Source organism: Rhamphochromis longiceps, linkage group LG14 (genome assembly GCF_057381845.1).
Source record: "Rhamphochromis longiceps isolate RC_006_pf linkage group LG14, R_longiceps_female_GT1.1, whole genome shotgun sequence".
In the NCBI taxonomy this organism is placed as follows: Eukaryota; Metazoa; Chordata; class Actinopteri; order Cichliformes; family Cichlidae; genus Rhamphochromis; species Rhamphochromis longiceps.
Genome location: NC_140570.1, coordinates 27701272 through 27720966, shown reverse-complemented (window position 1 = coordinate 27720966; position 19695 = coordinate 27701272). Strand labels below are relative to the sequence as shown.

Sequence of the window (19695 nt, the reverse complement as noted above, 5' to 3'; positions counted from 1 at the left end):
AAGGTAAGAAAAGCTGAAAGACGACCACCACTGAACAAGACACACAAGCTGAAACGTCAAGACTGGGCCAAGAAATATCCCAAGACTGATTTTTCTAAGGTTTTATGGACTGATGAAATGAGAGTGAGTCTTGATGGGCCAGATGGATGGGCCCGTGGCTGGATTAGTAAAGGGCAGAGAGGTCCAGTCCGACTCAGACGCCAGCAAGGTGGAGGTGGAGTACTGGTTTGGGCTGGTATCGTCAAAGATGAGCTTGTGGGGCCTTTTCTGGTTTAGGATGGAGTCAAGCTCAACTCCCAGTCCTACTGCCAGTTTCTGGAAGACACCTTCTTCAAGCAGTGGTACAGGAAGAAGTCTGCATCCTTCAAGAAAAACATGATTTCCATGCAGGACAATGCTCCATCACACGCGTCCAAGTACTTCACAGCGTGGCTGGCAAGAAAGGGTATAAAAGAAGAAAAACTAATGACATGGCCACCTTGTTCACCTGATCTGAACCCCATTGAGAACCTGTGGTCCATCATCAAATGTGAGATTTACAAGGAGGGAAAACAGTACACCTCTCTGAACAGTGTCTGGGAGGCTGTGGTTGCTGCTGCACGAATTGTTGATGGTGAACAGATCAAAACACTGACAGAATCCATGGATGGCAGGCTTTTGAGTGTCCTTGCAAAGAAAGGTGGCTATATTGGTCGCTGATTTGTTTTTGTTTTGTTTTTGAATGTCAGAAATGTATATTTGTGAATGTGGAGATGTTATATTGGTTTCACTGGTAAAAATAAATAATTGAAATGGGTATATATTTGTTTTTTGTTAAGTTGCCTAATAATTATGCACAGTAATAGTCACCTGCACACACAGATATCCCCCTAAAATAGCTAAAACTAAAAACAAACTAAAAACTACTTCCAAAAACATTCAGCTTTGATATTAATGAGTTTTTTGGGTTCATTGAGAACATGGTTGATGTTCAATAATAAAATTATTCCTCAAAAATACAACTTGCCTAATAATTCTGCACTCCCTGTAGTTTATTTTGATGCAGATGCTGTTTTCTTTGCAAATTTGCATCAAAGGATTGTTTTTGGTTTTTCCTGCAGTATATAAAAATTGGTGTATCTCAAAAATAAAACTATGAAGACACTCAAATTAAATTTCCTGTTGTTGTAAACAATTTTTTGCAACTTTTTTGTATTTAAAGTTTTGAGGGATAAACCTGTTAAATTTCTCCAAGTAGAAATATATGTAAAAAAAACAAAAATTTCAATTTTTTTGTAGTTTATTGTACTTTTTGCAATTTACAGTATGTAGCTACTATGGACTTAATGCATACATATTATTAAAATCTGGGCTATAACAGTTGTATTGATGTATGGCATCTTTCAAATGCTCCCAAAAATGGCACTACAGCATATAAAAATATAAAGTAAGCTCTGGCGGCCTTGGTTCTATGGTAGGTCTTAAAGGGTTAACTCGGTGGACCGACACATCAAATTCACCAGGGAGGATATGAAAAGTGGCAGGTTAGCCTTCTTAGACTGTAAGATTTCCATCAGTAATGGGGGACATCTAAAAGCTCATGTGTAACGCAATCTGTACTTACGCCAAACCTTTAATGCGTGGAAATCAGGACTGTTGACCTTCGGCAGTTCACTAGGTGTCAGTGTCATCAATTTCACCCCGAAGTCTAAGCCCAGAATCACAGTTTCTCTAGAAATAGGTTACAAGAAATCAAATGTGTCCCAAATATCTGTATCCCATCAGAGGCTAGTTTCGTAAAGGAGATTGGTAGTAGCTGCTCCACCACAGGAACAATAAGGCTTCCAGCACACAATTTTAAATAATAAACCCTTTTTTGTAGTGTCTTCCCACTCAGTGTCCCAAGAAAAATAAAATAAATAAATAAATTCAAATATGTATCCTTCAAGGTCCTTTGGCCAAAAGAAAATCACCTGAGCTCAGGGAAAAGCAAAGTGCATCGTTGGGGCCCTTTGAATTGTTCTTACCGCTCTGTTGGAATGGTGTAGCATCCAATAATAGCATCCAGCAAGCAGAAGCATCCACCCGCAGCAACGACCATCTACTAGCCAGGACGGTTCAGCAGAGTCATCAGATGAGGGCTTCCACAAGGCAGTTCATCCAGTCGGATCCAGGGCACCAAAAGGGCAAACAAACCAGCCTACACACAAGTGTGCAGAAGAATTAACTAAAAACGTTCATAAGTCTCAGTACCACTGACTCAGTGTCCATGTCACTAATGGCTTATTAACAGTCTTACCATTATATTAATACAGGTTTGTCAAAATAAAAATATAACAGAACATAAATGCTGTTAACAATGCTTATTAATGCTGTTCCCTTAGGCACAACAAAATAACTCTGTAACTGACCTCGTGTCGGCCGCCATTTTAGGACATTAGCCAGGCTCACTTAACGGCTAACTTGCTAACAGTCAGCCAATAACACACGTTATACAATATTTAGCCTCTTTCTTAACAAACATGACAGTGGTAGATTTGACACCTCACTGCAGCATAATAAGGCACGAACATTTCATGCGAACATGAGCTGCAAGCTAACTCACCAGAGGGGTTCATGTAATGGCGAATGACTGTCGGATTCAGCTCAGCTTCACGTTCGTAACCGCTACAAGACTCCTTTTTCTAACAACATATTAAAACATTAGCTTCACATATAAAGGTTTTTAAAACTATTTACAGCAACTCAAATGTCTACTGTACCCAAATTTCCAGCTTGCAGAGGGCACGAGAGCAGCATGCGCCTCATCGGACAAACGGAAGGAAAAAAACTCTGTAGCTGGACTAGAGAGTGGCTATGCGCAAGGCACAGTGGTGAGTTCAGTGACTACCAAATAATCAGAAATCCCATACTCAAACAATGATCTGGGTTACATGTACCGTAAACTTATGCATACGGATCAGTATTTAAGGTTTGACTCTCATCATCCACTGGAGCATAAATTGGGTGTCATCAGGACGCTACAAAACAGAGTGAACACCATCCCCACAGACACAGTGGCCAGGGAAACAGAAGAACATCACATCAAGAAGGCCCTGAGTAAATGTGGTTATCCCAGTTGTTCAACTGAACACATCGCGCCACAAAACACAGCAACACACTTCCTCAACATTGGGTGTGAGTGGAGCCCTCTAGTGGTCCACCAAACATGCCCCCCCTCCCCGAACACCCAGCAGAACTAGTCCAGGACCCGGGGTTTAAGCAAACGGCCCGGAACGGCTGAACTGGGGGGGGAACTGACTGAGGGAAAACCAGCTCGGGAGCAAGGCTGGCACTGGCGGTCAGAAAAAGCTGCAGACAACTCGGACTCCGTTGGTTGTGGGGCGCTCCTAGGGGAAAAAGCAAGGGGGGCTCTCAGCTAATTCCCCGGGGACCCGGAGGGGCTGGCCGATGTTAAATCCTCCCAATTCTTTTGATCTTTGGGCTGAAGGAAGGACAATACTCGGTGTATAAATGCTCAATCAACAATCTTTTATTCCATACAATTCAACACTTTATGTGCATAAACCATCCAGAGAGGAGATGAGCGCGGGAGGGTGTCCGCCTGATCTCGAAGTGTCTGAGCATTCCTCACATTCTTATAGCTTCAGCCCCCCCTCCACCTAGTCATAAAACCTAAACATCCACATTCTTTCTCTTTCACAGTGAGCCTAAGTTATGGCCTTGGCTTCCTGTGCAGTATGTTCTGTTCTTTTCTAATCAGACAAATAATGTGATGACTTTCTGGAAACAGTATTTCTTATAACTCAGCAGTACAATGCATCATAAAACAATATTCATTCACAATAAATCAGCAGTCTAATGTAAAACAAATCAGTTTAATAACTGTAATAATTATCACCTTCTTCTAAGTCAGGAGAATAATGCAAATTAAAACGACATAATGATTTCACAATCTTTAATTAGGGGTCTAACATGGCATAAGATAATATAATAATCAGAACCAGTTCAGCCGGGGAAACCGCGCTACGCAATCCCAGCAAAACCCACAGAAGACGGTTGACCCAGTCATCACCTGTTAAGGAAGCCTGGAGCGCGGCCTTGAGTGACCGGTGAAACCGCTCGCACATCCCGTTAGCTTGCGGGTGGTATGCTGTGGTACGGTGGACCTTGACCCCCAGGCCGTCAGCCATGGCAGACCAAAGCTCAGAAACAAACTGGGGGCCCCTGTCCGAGGTAATGATAGCAGGGGACCGAAACGCGAAATCCACGGTGACAATAATGCTCTGGCCACCGTCACCACTGTCAGTGGATGCCAAGGGTACCGCCTCCGGCCACCTGGTCGTGCAGTCCACCACAGTCAAAAGGTGCGTGAAACCCTGTGACTGTGGCAAGGCACCAACCAGGTCCTCATGAACGTGATCGAAACACCTACCGGGGACGCGGAAAGGCTCGAGGGGTGCCTGCATGCTGAATGTCTGTGGTAAACTCCGAAATGCCCGCCAATGGGCGCTGCTGGCGTGCGCTCCATGGGTCAGAGACCTTGGACATGGCAAACGTCAAAGGTTTGTGGTCAATGTACGCAGTAAAGTTGCGACCCTTGAGGAAAAAATGTCGTGTCGCTAGGCGCAGGGCCAGCAATTCTCTGTCGAAAACACTGTACTTGCATTCGGCATCCCAAAGTGTCCGACTGAAAAAGGCAAGCGGTTGCCAGAGACCTGAAACCCGCTGTTCCAACACGGCACCCATTGCCACGTCAGATGCGTCAGTGGTCAGCGCGATCTCCGCCTGGGCCAGCAGGCGGCATCAGCCAGCGCAGACTTGGCTGCGGAAAAATGCCTGGATGCGTTCTGGCAGCCAGTCAACAGGATCTTTGGCTGTTTTACCTTTTAAGGCAGCATAGAGTGGCTGTAGCAGGTGGGCAGCTCTGGGGAGAAAGCAGTTGTAAAAATTGATCATCCCCAAGAACTCCTGCAATGCTTTAACTGAGGTGGGATGCGGAAAAACCGAAACGGCCTGGACCCTGTCGGGCAACGGTATCGTCCAGGTAAAGAAAAACGAATGGCAGCCCACGCAAAACGGAGCCCATCAGCTGCTGAAAGGTCTGGGTGGCACCTTTCAGGCCAAATGGCATGTGCAAAAACTCGAACAAGCCGAAGGGGGTAATGACAGCAGTTTTAGAAACGTCTTCGGCGCGTACGGGAACCTGGTGATACCCCCGCACCAAGTCAATTTTAGAAAAAAATCGAGGTCCCGGCGAGATTGGCGGAAAAATCCTGAATGTGGGGGGATCGGGTAACAGTCATTCTCCGTGGCATTATTTAAACGGCGGAAATCTGCCACCGACCGTCCGATTTGGGCACCATGTGAAGCGGAGAGGCCCATGCACTGTTCGTGCGCTTTACAATGCCAAGGCGCTCCATGGCTGCAAATGCTTCCTGAGCGACGGACAGTTTCACGGGGTCGAGGTGGCGTGCGCATGCGAACACAGGGGGCCTGACCGTGGGAATATAATGCTCAACCCCGTCCTTTGTTACCGTGCTAGAGAAATTAGGGACAGAAAGCGATGGAAACTCTAAAAGCAAACGCTGAAAAGCATCCCCGGAGGTCACTACATTAGCCCGAATCAGGGGCTCGGCGGCCTGAGTAAAACAGGGTAGTGAAGAAAACGAGAGAGCATCAATTAAATGTCTGTTAGCAACATCAACAAGCAGTCCATGGGCACACAGAAAATCAGCACCTAAAATAGGTACAGAGCTAGTGGCAACAACAAAGTTCCACTGGAAATCCCGGCCATGAAAAAAAACAGTCACCAACCTTTCCCCAAACGTTGTGATGGGAGAGCCATTAGCTGCAATGAGCTGCGGCCCGCAGTTCGCTTCTAGCCTGTCGGCAGCAGTCGGGGGAGGGAGGCTCTTCTGGGAGCCGGAGTCCATGAGAAAACGTCTCCCAGAGCGTGTCCTCTATGAAGAGCAGCCTTTCTGTATTGCCAGTGGTTGCGCTGCTACGGCACGCTGGCCGGTCCTTTTCCCTGGGCCGTGAAAGCGCAAGGCGGCAGGCAGCAACGTGCTCTGGCGCCAAAACACTGATGGTAGAAACAGATGCTCTTTCCGCAGTGCTGGCGTGTAGCAATCCCTACCGTCAGCAAAGGGGCAGATGCTCCGGGGGAGGCAGGTGGAGGCGTGGACGGGGCTGCCGGCAGGTCCGTAGCTTTTTTTTGTTTTTTTGTTTTTTTGTTTTTGCCTGTCCCGTTTGGCTCTTTTGCCATCAGAATTGTTGTCTAAAGGCAAAGAAAGATGCCCAACAGATTTACTTTACCAAATTGACCATCCCAGCCTTGCCGTAATGGTCCATTTGATTCACCTTTTATTGTTTTTTTTATTTTCACTTACTGAATACGGGACAGACTTGACTGGGGGAAAGAAGGGGAGAAAGAAAGAGGGAAAGAGAAACAGCTGAGAAGAGGGACGGGGGAGAAGGGCAAAAAACAAAAAAAAACAGAATGGGCAGAAAAAAAAAGAAAAAAAAATGCATATATCAATCACCTGGATCACCTGCTGAGAAAGAAAAAAGAAAACAAGCAGAAGAGAACAAGAGTAATAGAATAAACAACATCACAATGATATATGGGAATATGACAGTAAATACTAAATATTAAACATTATTGTGCAGCACATAAGATCAACAGAACACAGTGTGCTTTGAGGTAGGAGCCAAAAAGGGTGTAGTTTGTGGGTGTGATCACCCGTGTGTACACCTGTGAGCATGGACGCGCTTGTTTTTTTTTAAATGGTTCCTTCATGTAATGATCTGCTAGAGGGTGTGGGAGGGCCACAGCCCCGTCCTCCAGGGCATGAAGCAGGTATGGAGGAGATCAAAACTCCAGACATCCAGAGGCCCCCAGAACACAAGAGACCAAGGAAGACCAACAGAGGGGCAGCCGCGCCACTGTCCCAGAAAGAGCTGAGGAGAGTCCCAGATGAGGGCTCACTCAGCAGCCGCGGAGCAGAAGCCAGGGGGAGTTGCAGTGACGCGCTCGTGAGCTCCGCCGGCAGCCAGCCGTGCCTGAGTGACCGAGCCCCAGGCCGTGAGGCCGGGGGCACCCCACCTCCGAAGGCTCCAGGCCCCAATAAGCGGCCGCCAAGGAGTGAGCCGTGTGTACCTGGACGTCCATCCCCGGACACAAAGAACCACCAACGCACCGATGTCTGAGGGAGTCCGCCACTGGCAGGGGAAGTGGTGGGGGGAGATAGGCCTCCAAACCTTGGAGGGCCTGAGATGTCCCCAGAGAGGTGGCGTCTGATACCCAACCTGACATATAGACACAGACATACAGGCACACACAGATACAAACATCCATTCCCACCCTCATGCTCTCATATGCACTTACTCCACACTCAACCAACGTGGAGACAGACATAAAGAGACGCTGTACACACAATCACACTCCCCAAGCGTACTCTACGAACCGGGTCTAGGTACCCTTGCCCCTGGAGGGGGGAACTGCACCCAGACCCAGGTGGTGTTACCCTTTTCCCTGCGGTGGGGGGAGGCAGACCGCTCTGACTCCGCAGCAGCAGGGAGGCCCCACACTCCAGACCGCAGTCGGACGGCCAACTCCTCCTCCTAGCCCCCCCGCTCCAGCAGGCCGCAGAGAATGGGGGTGAGAGAAGACTCCAAACCTCCCTCCACCCGCTCATTGTAGTGTTGATGCATGTGTGTTCTAAGGTGCATTTAAAACCCAGGCAGGTCCGTAGCTAGGGCGTGAACGTCAAAAGTGCAGCTAGCCAGAATAATGCATTCCGCTTCTTCAGCCAGGGAGCGATAATCCTTCACAGCCAGAAGCAGGGAGTTGGCGAGGACAGCTCTCACGGCAGCCGGCAGTTGGTGGAGGAAGAGGTGGGCGAAGAGGAATCTCCCGTCATCCGGCCCGAGCAATGACAGCATGTTCTCCATGAGCTCAAGAGCCGTACCACCACCCAAGCCTGACAGGGTGAGGAGCTTTCGACTCGTTCTGTGTCGGAGAGGGCATAGCGCCAAAGAAGCAGCTATTTAAGGGCGGCGTATATCCCTTTGGGCGGGTGGGTCCCGGAGGAGGGTCATCGCGCGATGGGTGGCCAGTGGGTCGAGCGAGGCCACCACATGGTGATACTTTGTGTCATCAGCCAAGATGCTGTGAAGGGCAAACTGAGCCTCCACCTGCACGAACAACGACGGGGGATCGTGGAGCCAAAAGCCTGGCAGTTTTAGCGCCACAGCAAACGTAGCTGCAGCAGGAGGCGGAGGACCGGCGGCCACTGTTGCATCCATAACGGAGTCTGCGTTATCCTCGGCCCGTAGCATGCTCGAGTCAGGGGTCACCAATGTGGAGGTAAGCATGGACGACACAGAGCTCTTAGTTCTCCCTCCTTCTTTATTCCTCTCCACACATCAACTGAACACATCACGCCACAAAACACAGCAACACACTTCCTCAACACTGGGTGTGAGTGGAGCCCTCTAGGGGTCCACCACAGCTGAAGGTACCAAAAGAAAGCTCCAGCCAATCCAGGAGAGAAGGACAATCAGTGACTAAGCGAAAACCTGTAGTGATCCCGTATGTGTCAGGAGTATCGGAACAGTTGAGATGCACTATTTCTAAACACCGGGTCTCTGTGGCTTTCAATCCCCAAAACACGGTGCATCAAAAATTGGTCCACCTCAAGGATCGGGTCCCCCGACACAAACAGAGTAACATAGTGTACACTGTTAAGTGCCAGGAGGATTGCCAGGACTTATACATTGGGGAAACCAAACAACCTCTGGCGAAGTGGATGGCACAACACAGAAGAGCTACCTCGTCAGGCCAGGACTCTGCAGTATATTTACACCTACAAGCCAGTGGACACTCTTTCAATGACGAGTATGTACACATCCTGGACAGGGAGGAACGCTGGTTTGAGCGCGGAGTCAAGGAGGTCATTTACGTGAAAAAGGAAAGACCATCTCTGAATCGAGGAGGGGGCCTAAGGGTACATTTTTCACTATCTTACAATGCTGTGATTGCAGCCATTCCCCAACCCTCTGTGAATGGTACTCATGGCCATTGATCAGTGGGCTTTGATCAGTGGTTGTTGATCAGTGGTCATGATAATTTGCATAATTATGATTAAGGAACTGACCTCCCAGCCCATTGTTCCTTCAGTGGGCTGGTTTCAGTTATTATGCAAATGTACTGTTTATATGATTGACAAATCCTGAAGTCTGCTGAGACTGTAGAAGACACTTAGATGAGTGACGAAACGTTTCTCCCACTGAAAACACTACGTCCAGATGAACAGAATCAACTTTTGGAGAGCCACTGATTTAAGAACACAGTTGTGTGACAGAAGCAAAAACTTTATTGCATACTCTCTTGCTGTGGATGAAAGTACAGACATGATGGACATTGCACAGCTGGCCATCTTCATCCGTGGAGTGGAAATATTGGACAATAAATCGATGCATGGGACAACGACAGGAAAAGACATTTTTGAAAACGTATGCCAAACATGAAACTGCCCTGGGACAAATTTGTTGGACTTACAACAGATGGAGCACCGGTGTTGTGCGGTGAAAAAAAGTGGACTAGTCGGCAGGATGCGAGTAAAGATGCAGGAGGAGAACTGTACCAGTGAGTTAACAGCATATCACTCACTGATCATACACCAGGAAACACTGTGTGGTAAAGTCCCAAAAATGGAGCATGTAATAATCCCCGTAACGCAAACCGTAAATTTTATCTGAGCTAAAGATTTAAATCACCCTCAATTTCAGTCTTTTATGTGGGAAATAGATTCAGAGTTTGCCGACATTCCTTATCATACAGAGGTCCGTTGGCTGAGTTGGGGAAAAGTTCTCAAAAGAGTTTTTGAGCTCAGCAAGGAAATCTGTCATGGACATGGCATCTATGATGCGGTGAAGGCATTTCAAGTGAAGCTGTCACAAATGCACCAGTGCAACTTGCCTCACGTTCCCTGTTGCCAAGTAATGTTGAACCAAGTCGGCACACTTTCCTAATAAACTGAGCACACTGCGCACTGAGTTCGCATGACACTTTGGTGATTTTGAAGCACAAAAAGAGAATCTTGAGCTACTTTCCAACCCATTTATGTGGAAACTGCACCTGTGCAGATTCAGATGGAGCTGCAGTGTAATGGGACACTCAAGGCAAAGAACGACATTGAATGGGCTGCACAGTTTATTAGTTCCATTCCTGAAGCAATGCCCCAGCTCTGTCTACATGCGGCTCGAACCTTGTAAATGCTTTCATTTATTTTTTCTGGGGTTTTTGGCAGCATGTTCATATTTCTAACTTGCATAATTTTGACAGGATATATTTTTGTTAAGAGCAAAATATTTAAAGTTAAAGTTTATTTTTTTAAAGTTTATTTATTTTGGAATAATATTCCTGTCTATATTTATTTATATTTATGTTTAAAAAACATGTTTTAGTGTTTTCAAAAAATGTTTACCTTGTTTGGCCCGCGACCTAAAGTGTGTCTTGAGTTTTGGTCCCCTGTGCACGTTAGGTAAAAGCTCTCAGTAAACAATAAAAATGCTTTAGCTTCAAACCCCACTAAATTCTCCACTGAGGCCCTTTTAAATAACTGTTGGGAGAAACCTCTAAACATCCTGTCACCTAGTGAAAAAGAAAATCCTCCACTATCTTCACAGTACCATCAATAAGAATACGCAACACAAATCAGGCAAGATTAAACAGGTCAAGCAAGAAAGAAAATAGCTTCTATGAAATGTATGAATGCGTAATAGTGAAAGCATAATGTCTTGATTGCTTTTAATCCAAAATTATTGCTCAAAAATAAAACATCTTTGTTCTGAAGGTGACCTGAAGGTGACCTTCACTGAAGGTGACCCTCAGTTTTTTGTATCGGTTATACAGTTTAAAATTCTAAAAATCTTGCATAAAATTCAAGAAAATTCAAAGTCATATAAGAGCATTATAAATCCTAGTCAATATATTTCTGAATACATATCAGAGTTAGAATGGCAAGATATGCAAGTATAAACAATATCAGTCTTGTATGAATGAAATTATTTCTATATTCATGATCTAATCATTTAAATGTATTTATTTTCATGCATGTATTTTCATTTATGTGAAAACATTTTTATGATTCAGTGCCATGACCCATTACAGCCTTTTTTGTGTTCAATTCTGGTTTCAGCAGGATTATGTAACATTTGGGTCCAAACAATGTGATCAAGAGGCCAAAGCTTGAGGCCAAGATGGCAAATACCTCCACTGCATCTGCATAATTTCCCGGTGAGCTGATATAGACAGGAACAAAGGCCACCCACACAGCACAGAAGATCAGCATGCTGAATGTGATGAGCTTGGCCTCATTAAAACTTTCAGGGAGATTCCTTACCAGGAATGCAATTAGAAAACTGAGGAAAGCCAGCATGCCAATATAACCCAACAACACTGCAAAACCAACACTAGACCCAACTACACATTCATAAACAATCTTATCATTTTGGTATTGGGTGTTTTTATGTGGAGTTGGGGAAGCAGAAACAAGCCAAGCAGTGCAAATGGCTGCTTGAATAGATGTAAGAAACAGAATTGTTCCTCTCTGCTGCATAGCACCAAACCACTTCAGACTGGTTCCCCCTCCTGGCTTGGAGGCTTTGAACACAGCCAGAACAACCATGGTTTTTACTAGAATGCATGAGACACACAGCACAAAGCTGATCCCAAATACTGCATGTCTGAGTTGGCATGTCCACAGCCTGGGTCGTCCAATGAACAGCAGTGAACACAGGAAACATAACTTGAGTGACAGCAATAGCTGGAAACTAAGTTCTGAATTGTTGGCACGTACTATGGGTGTTCTGCGATGGTAGATAAAGATCCCTAGAACAACAGCACATATACATGTGCCCAGTAATGAGGTTGCTGTCAAACAAATACCCAGAGGCTCAAGGTAAGAGAGGAACTCTGTCTTCTTAGGAACACAGTGGTCACGTTGGGGGTTTGACCAAAAATCCTCTGGACAACTGGTGCATTCCAAGGAGTCTGGCAAAAGGGAGAAAGATGATGAAAGGGGAAGATAATTAAATGCCTACTATATTTAATGAAAATGAAATTCAACATGTCATGCTGACAGATTAAAAAAATCCCTGAAAATACACTTACTGCTCATATTACTGACTTTTCCGTCAGAACAAGGGATGCAGTCAAAACAGCATTTGGGTTCCCCCTTCTTTCTTATCATGTGGGTACCGAGTGGACAGCTTTCACTACATATTGATTGAACTGGCTGTTGGACAAAAAATAAATAAATATTGCCTGCTGCAATTCTATATAATGTAAATGTCATAAAAGGTAACGATCAAATAAAAGCATATTTAACCTTGTTTGATATAGAGTTCCAGAAGATTTTGTTTTCATCAAGTATGAGTTCTTCACCTTTGAAAGCTGACCCCTTAACCTCACCCACACTCTGAACTTTAATGCTTCCATCAGGGAGCAACAACCAGTTCATCACATCATAAATTGGCACAACGTCACCATTTTCATCAAATGACAGTTGATCACTAAATGGAGTGGAGAAGTTTACCCTTTCCAAGTAATAAACAAGCTGTTAAAGGTATAAGTATGCAAGAAATAAATTTCACAGTGCAGACAGTGACATTCTATATCCAATAACCAAATTAAATCTAACAATTATTATACTTTTATATTTAAATGCATTAAAATCTAATTCTAAATTAAGCATGGATATCACTAATTGTGCAATAAATATGCATACTAGTTAATGTGCTCTAATATAAATATACTAAACACTACTTTCGCTCAATATGAAAAACCCATTTAGCTCTCTTCAGCTCATTTCATGGTATTGAATTGTTTTTTTTTATCCGACAGGGTGCATTTTGTTGTACTGAAAGTAATTATAGAACCAATGATTTACTCATAGATGAAGTATAAATTAATATCACACCTGCCAAGGCTCCAGTGATTGCAAAGTGCCACAGCTGTGCCCACTGAAAGGCCCTCTTCCTGGCTTGCATTGCAGAATGTCATCAAGGGAATATGCCAGGGCATAAACAGCTTTGTACACATTGTACTCAGGCCGGAGGTTGGAAATGTCCAAGAACTCAGTATTCACATTTTCTAGATCTTCCTGTCCAGTGCATAATGCTCCTCCAACTTCCAGCCAGCCTGGTGGAGCTGGAGCAAATCTACACTGAAATGTGAATTCCCAAAACTGATTCACCTGAAATATATGATTGAAATATATTATTAATAGCTGTGTTTGTGTGCACCTGCTGTTTGTTTTTTGTTTTTAAAAAGGACAAAATTAAATTTTTGCAGCTAATACAGTAAAGTTTTGAACTCTCACCATTGTCTTTCCATAGCTATTACTGTCAAGCAGATCAGGGCGTATTTGTAACAGGAATTCCCTGAGCCCTGGTATTTCTCCTCGACGAATAGCGATGCCCAGTGTACCACCCAGATATGGCATGAGCTGAGGTGTTTGAAGCACAGCAGCTGTTGCTGTCCAGCCTTCACTGGCCAACCACTGTAGGCCTGTTACATTCTGCCTTTCTATCTGTGCATTGTAAAAAGCAGTATTGTAAATAGCAACGACTGACATCATCATGATATTGAAGTGCTTGCTTGACTTCTACGAATTCTATACCATTATTTTTCTGTACTCATTCAAATAAAAGACATAATACATGTATTAACCAGTTTAGAGAAACAAATTCTTTTAAAACTGCACCTCTTCCATAAGGTTTATCATGTGAGTCTCAAACACAAAGGCAATGACAACATGAGCTGTGGATTTCTTCATCACATCCACAATCCTTCTGAGTTCATCTGTGTCTTTGTCAGTGGGTAAAACCTCAACATAGGCAAGGCAACCTTCTCCAGACACACTCAGCTCAGATTGTAAGGATCTGGCTGCATGAAGTCCATAATCATCATCAGTGATGAGCAGACCTGCCCAAGTCCAGCCAAAATATTTTAGAATCTGAATCATTGCACGTACCTAAGTGAGAACAGATTAAAACATGAGTGCTGCTCATCAGCTGCTGTTGACTTTTTGTATTTGTCCAGATTGATTTTTAACCTGGAAAGCATCACTTGGGATCGTCCTAAAGAAGGATGGATACTTTTGACGGTCACTCAAACAGGAACATGTGGCAAAATAACTCACCTGTGAAAGATACAGACTGTATATTGTACATTGTTTTAAACATTTAATGTACAATTAAGTTAATATAAACAAAAATAATATTAAACTGAAAACTTACCAGAGGTACTCTGTACAAACCTAAGATGCTGGAGATAGCAATAGAAGGAGTAGAGGAAGAATCACCCACAATCCCTACAACTGGAGGATTTCCAACACATGTATTGTGTAATATAATCTGTTCCTCTTGACCACTGATTAATGACAATGCTCCACGGAATCCAATTCCAAGTTCAACGCAATTATCATAAAGGGTGTATCCCAGAGTCACATTAGGTAGCAAGTTGGAGTTGTTGTTGATCTCATCAATTGCAAAAGCCATGGTTTGTGCTTGTCTAAATCCTTGTACATAGAAACTAACAAAAAACATTTTGATTTGAAAAATACATCAGGATACTTAGAAAACAGCTGAGCTTTATTAATCAACACAATATAATTAGATATTACAATTATGTTTATATTAGCATTAGGTTTGTCCTGTTTCTCTATTTTTTTCTGTTGTTTCCTTTTCATATTCACCTATGGCAAGTAGGTTGCTGTGGCTGTGAGGTAAAAGACAGGTCAGGAATGCTTGAGAAAAAGTGGACTGGAAACAGTCCTCCCAGGATGACCTCTCCACTCTTCTGCATTCTGTTTAGATTAAATTGCTCCTGTAGTTGGCACGAGGAGGGAAACAGAGAAGAGGGTATAGTATGAGAAAAATAAGAATACAGCAAAACGAACAAGAACAAATTACTTTGTAAAAATGAGCTCATGACAGCTTTCAGATTTTCTGACCCTAGTCATTTCATTTTATTGCTTTGCCATTCCCTTTTATTGACATGCCGTGTTGATGAATTTTGGATTCCACCCATCTGGGAAAAAGAAGGTGAAAGGGCGGGGCCTGAAATACATTTTGATTAGAGATTGGTTCCTCACAAGAAGTGCACAATGTGTAGATCTGTGACTTGAGATCTACACATTGAGCAGTAAGACAAAGTTAGACTCGGGTGGTCCCATTTGAATGTGATTGACAGGTAAACCTTAAGTTAGACTCTTTTTCTCCAATTGATCTTTCTGAATTAACTTCAATAATTACTTCCTCCAAACCATCTGTCACGGTTCTGGTTCCGGTGGACCCAGTATTTTGAGTTTATTATGTTTTGGTGTAATTTTGCATCAGGGATTGTTTTCTTGTTCTCTTGTTGTGTTAATGATGATGATGATGATGTTTATTATTAGAGTTTCATGTTTGTGTTTAGGATTTGTTCTTCGGTTGGGTCTGCTTAGTATATGTCTAGTTCCATGTGTCATTTTCTGTCTGTCTCTCAAATGTCAAGTCTGTGTCTTAGTGTGATGGTTTCTTGTTCCTGTTTTATTGTGAAGGTCTGCGTCTTATGTTAGTGTGGGCAGCTTGGTTCCCCCCGTCTCGTTAACCCTGATCTCTCCCAGCTGTGTCTCCCTCCTGTTGCCCATTCGCTGATTACCACCCTGTGTATATTAGCCCTGTGTTTTCCTGTGCTCAGTGTCGCGTCGTACCCTCAGATTTATGCCTGTGTGTTCAGTTCTCAGTGTCATTGTTCAGTTCTCAGAGTCATTGTTCAGTTCACGTTGTCGTTTATCACCAGCAATAAAGCTAAGGTTCTCAGTTTCAATTCAGTCTCAGAGTCTCGCATTTGGATCCTCCTCTCCATCCGCCTGCACACAGATCCCTGACACCATCAACGTGTCTTTTAAACCCCATTCCTACAACACTGCTCAAAGAAGTCCTGCCATTAATTAATTCTTCGATCTTAAATATGATCAACCTATCTCTAATAATCGGCTATGTACCACAGGCTTTCAAGGTGGCAGTAGTTAAACCTTTACTCATGAAGCCATTTCTAGACCCAGCAGTCTTAGCTAATTATAGGCCAATCTCCAACCTTCCTTTCATATCAAAAATCCTTGAAAGAGTAGTTGTCAAACAGCTAACAGATCATCTACAGAGGAATGGCTTATATGAAGAGTTTCAGTCAGGTTTCAGAGCTCATCACAGCACAGAAAAAGCTTTAGTGAAGGTTACAAATGATCTTCTTATGGCCTCTGACAGTGGACTCATCTCTGTGCTTGTCCTGCTAGACCTTAGTGCAGTATTTGATACTGTTGACCATAATATCCTATTAGAACATGCTGTAGGTATTACAGGTACTGCAGTGGTTTGTATCATATATATCTAGTAGACTCCAATTTGTACATATAAATGGAGAGTCCTCTTCACCCACTAAGGTCAGTTATGGTGTTCCACAGGGTTCAGTGCTAGGACCAATTCTGTTTACATTATACATGCTTCCCCTAGGCAGTATCATTAGAAGACATAGCATAAATTTTCACTGCTATGCAGATGACACGCAGCTCTATCTATCCATGAAGCCAGATAACACACACCAATTAGTTAAATTGCAGGAATGTCTTAAAGACATAAAGACCTGGATGGCCGCTAACTTTCTGCTTCTTACCGTATTTTCACGACCATAAGGCGCACTTAAAAGTCTTAGATTTTCTTCAAAAAGTACGGCGCGCCCTATAGCGCAGTGCACCCTGTGTGTTGTAATGAGGACGTAGTAGAGAACACAATGAGAACGCTAAAGGGTGAAGTGTGGCCGAGTTGGAGGAAAGACTCGAGCGGTGGATCATCGAGCAAAGAACGAGCGGGAGAAGCGTTTCGACGGTCACCATTCGCTAAAAGCAGTTTCACTTTCACTTTTTATGAAACGGTGCCATTTTTCCATCAGGACCAGGACTACGGTAGCGCAGCAACTTCCAGCGGATTATAAGGAAAAGCTGGCCATCTTCCGCTCCTACTGCAGCAAACACATCGGCGACAAAAACATCCAGCCCAGCCACATCACTAACATGGACGAGGTCCCGCTCACTTTTGACATCCCGGTGAGTCACACTGTGGAGAAGAAGGGGACCAGCACGGTAGCGATACGCACAACGGGGTATGAAAAGTCTTCTTTCACTGTTGTGCTTGGCTGCCATGCTAATGGACAGAAACTGCCGCCTATGGTGATTTTTAAGCGAAAGACTTTGCCTAAAGAGAAGTTTCCAGCAGGAATCATCATTAAGGCAAATGAAAAGGGCTGGATGGATGAGGAAATGATGAAAGAATGGCTGAGGGAGGTGTATGTAAGGAGACCAGGTGGTTTTTTTCCACGCATCACCATCGCTCTTAATCTGTGACTCTATGCGTGCCCATCTCACAGCCGATGTGAAAAAACTAGTGAAACAAATTAACTGTGAGCTTGCTGTCATTCCGGGAGGCCTGACAAAGGAGCTCCAACCGCTGGGCATCGGTGTGAACCGCCCGTTCAAAGTAAGGCTGCGAGCGGCCTGGGAGCGATGGATGACCGATGGAGACCACAGTTTCACCAAGAGTGGAAGGCAGCGCCGGGCGAGTTACGCCACAATTTGCCAATGGATTGTAGATGCTTGGGCTAACATGTCTGCTGGCACTGTTGTTCGAGCTTTCGCAAAAGCCGGCATCATTTCCGAGGAGCCGCACGGCACGGAAAGTGACTCTGACAGTGAAGAAAGTGAACTTGGCATGTTTGATGGAGATTTAGCGCAGCTGTTCAGACACAGAGGATGAGGACTTCGATGGGTTTGATTGATGAGAAAAATGTGAGTACCAAACTCAGTTTTGCTCCTGCTTTATTTTTAAATACGCACACTTGTATGCTTGTGTGTTGTTGATGATGACGATTACCGGTAATAGAAATGTGAGTAAGGTACCGAACTCAGGTTTGCTCCCGCTTTATTTTTAAATACGCATACGGTACTTGTATGCGCCCTATGATCCAGTGCGCCTTATGTGTGTGTTAAATACAGTAATGGCACACATAACTGAGACTGCGCCTTTTAGTACAGTGCGTCTTATGGTCGTGAAAATACGGTAATTCAGATAAGACTGAGGTTATTGTACTTAGCCCTGAAAATCTTAGAAATATGGTATCTAACCAGATTCTTACTCTGGATGGCATTACCTTGGCCTCCAGTAACGCTGTGAGGAACCCTGTAGTGATTTTTGACCAGGATATGTCCTTCAAAGCACATATTAAACAAATATGTAAGACTGCTTTCTTCTATTTGCGCAACATCTCTAAAATTAGAAATACCCTGTCTCAGAGTGGCTGAAAAACTAATATCCTGCTCTCCTTGTGTGTGTACGCTACACAATTCAGCAGTAGCCTAACTCCACTTGAAATATTGCGCGAAGTCAGGATGTAGCGTCCAACTCCTTTTAATTAGTGAGTATTTCCTCATGGAGTAAAACTGAAATACAAATAACAGCTAAAATTAACCTAGCATCATTAGCACAACAAAATTAGATTCCAATACACATCCATTAGCGTTAGCACACAGCTACTAAAGTATTCATCTACAGCAAATATTTCCACAAAATATACATAAAATACAATCCTACAATTCAATACAAATGAAACTTACAGACGGTGGTGTCGATGGCACAAACAAAAGGCAGATGTCGCTGGATCAAATTTCCCCACATGTGATCCGCTAGGAACTAAACAAACATGGCTGACATCCTGTCACTTCCTGAAACTGGTTTTCAAAATAAAACGAATTTCAAAATAAAATTAGCTCATTGCAAAGAGCGCCTATATTGCAATAAATTAAGAGCGGAACAACTAGTTCATGCATTTATTACTTCCAGACTGGACTACTGTAATTCATTATTATCTGGATGTCCTAAAACTCGCTGAAAAGCCTTCAGCTAATCCAAAATGCTGCAGCAAGAGTCCTGACAGGGACTAGAAAGAGAGAGCATATTTCTCCTGTTTAGGCTTCCCTTCATTGGCTTCCTGTTAAGTCCAGAATTGAATTCAAAATCCTGCTCCTCACATACAAGGTCTTAAATAATCAGGCCCCTTCTTATCTTAATGACCTTGTAGTACCATATCACCCTATTAGAGCACTTCGCTCTCGCACTGCAGGCCCACTTGTTGTTCCTAGAGTATTTAAAAGTAGAATGGGAGGGAGAGCCCTCAGTTTTCAGGCCCCTCTTCTGTGGAACCAGCTTCCAGCTTTGATTCAGGAGACAGACACTATCTCTACTTTCAAGATTAGGCTTAAAACTTCCCTTTTTGCTAAAGCATATAGCTAGGGCTGGACCAGGTGACCCTGAATCCTCCCTTAGTTATGCTGCAATAGAGGTAGTGATGGCCAAATGAAGCTTTCTGAAGCATTGAAGCTTGTATTGAAAAACGGTTCATTACTCGAAGCTTTTCATCGCAGTCTTCTCTGGTGACATCTGGTGGCTAAAAATATGAAGAGCAGCTTGAATCCACAAAATAAAACCAACTGCTTCGTAATGATTGCCCACTCTACAGAGTGGAATTCTGTCTGATATTGGGCCACCATTGTGTCACTTTAAACGTGTATTTTTTGGGGGTGACAAAAATGTTGTTTATTTCTTTAATAAATA

General features: G+C 43.9%; 1 protein-coding gene across 1 annotated transcript; it reads right to left on the bottom strand.

Moving 5' to 3' along the window:
• Positions 1–9944: 9944 nt before the first annotated feature.
• Positions 9945–18780, bottom strand: LOC146654275 (extracellular calcium-sensing receptor-like). Its single transcript, XM_085380081.1, has 6 exons — positions 18699–18780; positions 13755–14878; positions 13371–13580; positions 12969–13244; positions 12161–12284; positions 9945–12040 (listed from the first exon to the last, which is right to left on the bottom strand). The coding sequence occupies exons 2-6, from the start codon at positions 14013–14015 to the stop codon at positions 11130–11132; spliced, it is 1782 nt and encodes a 593-aa protein (XP_085236207.1). The 5' UTR covers positions 14016–14878; positions 18699–18780; the 3' UTR covers positions 9945–11129.
• Positions 18781–19695: the final 915 nt, after the last annotated feature.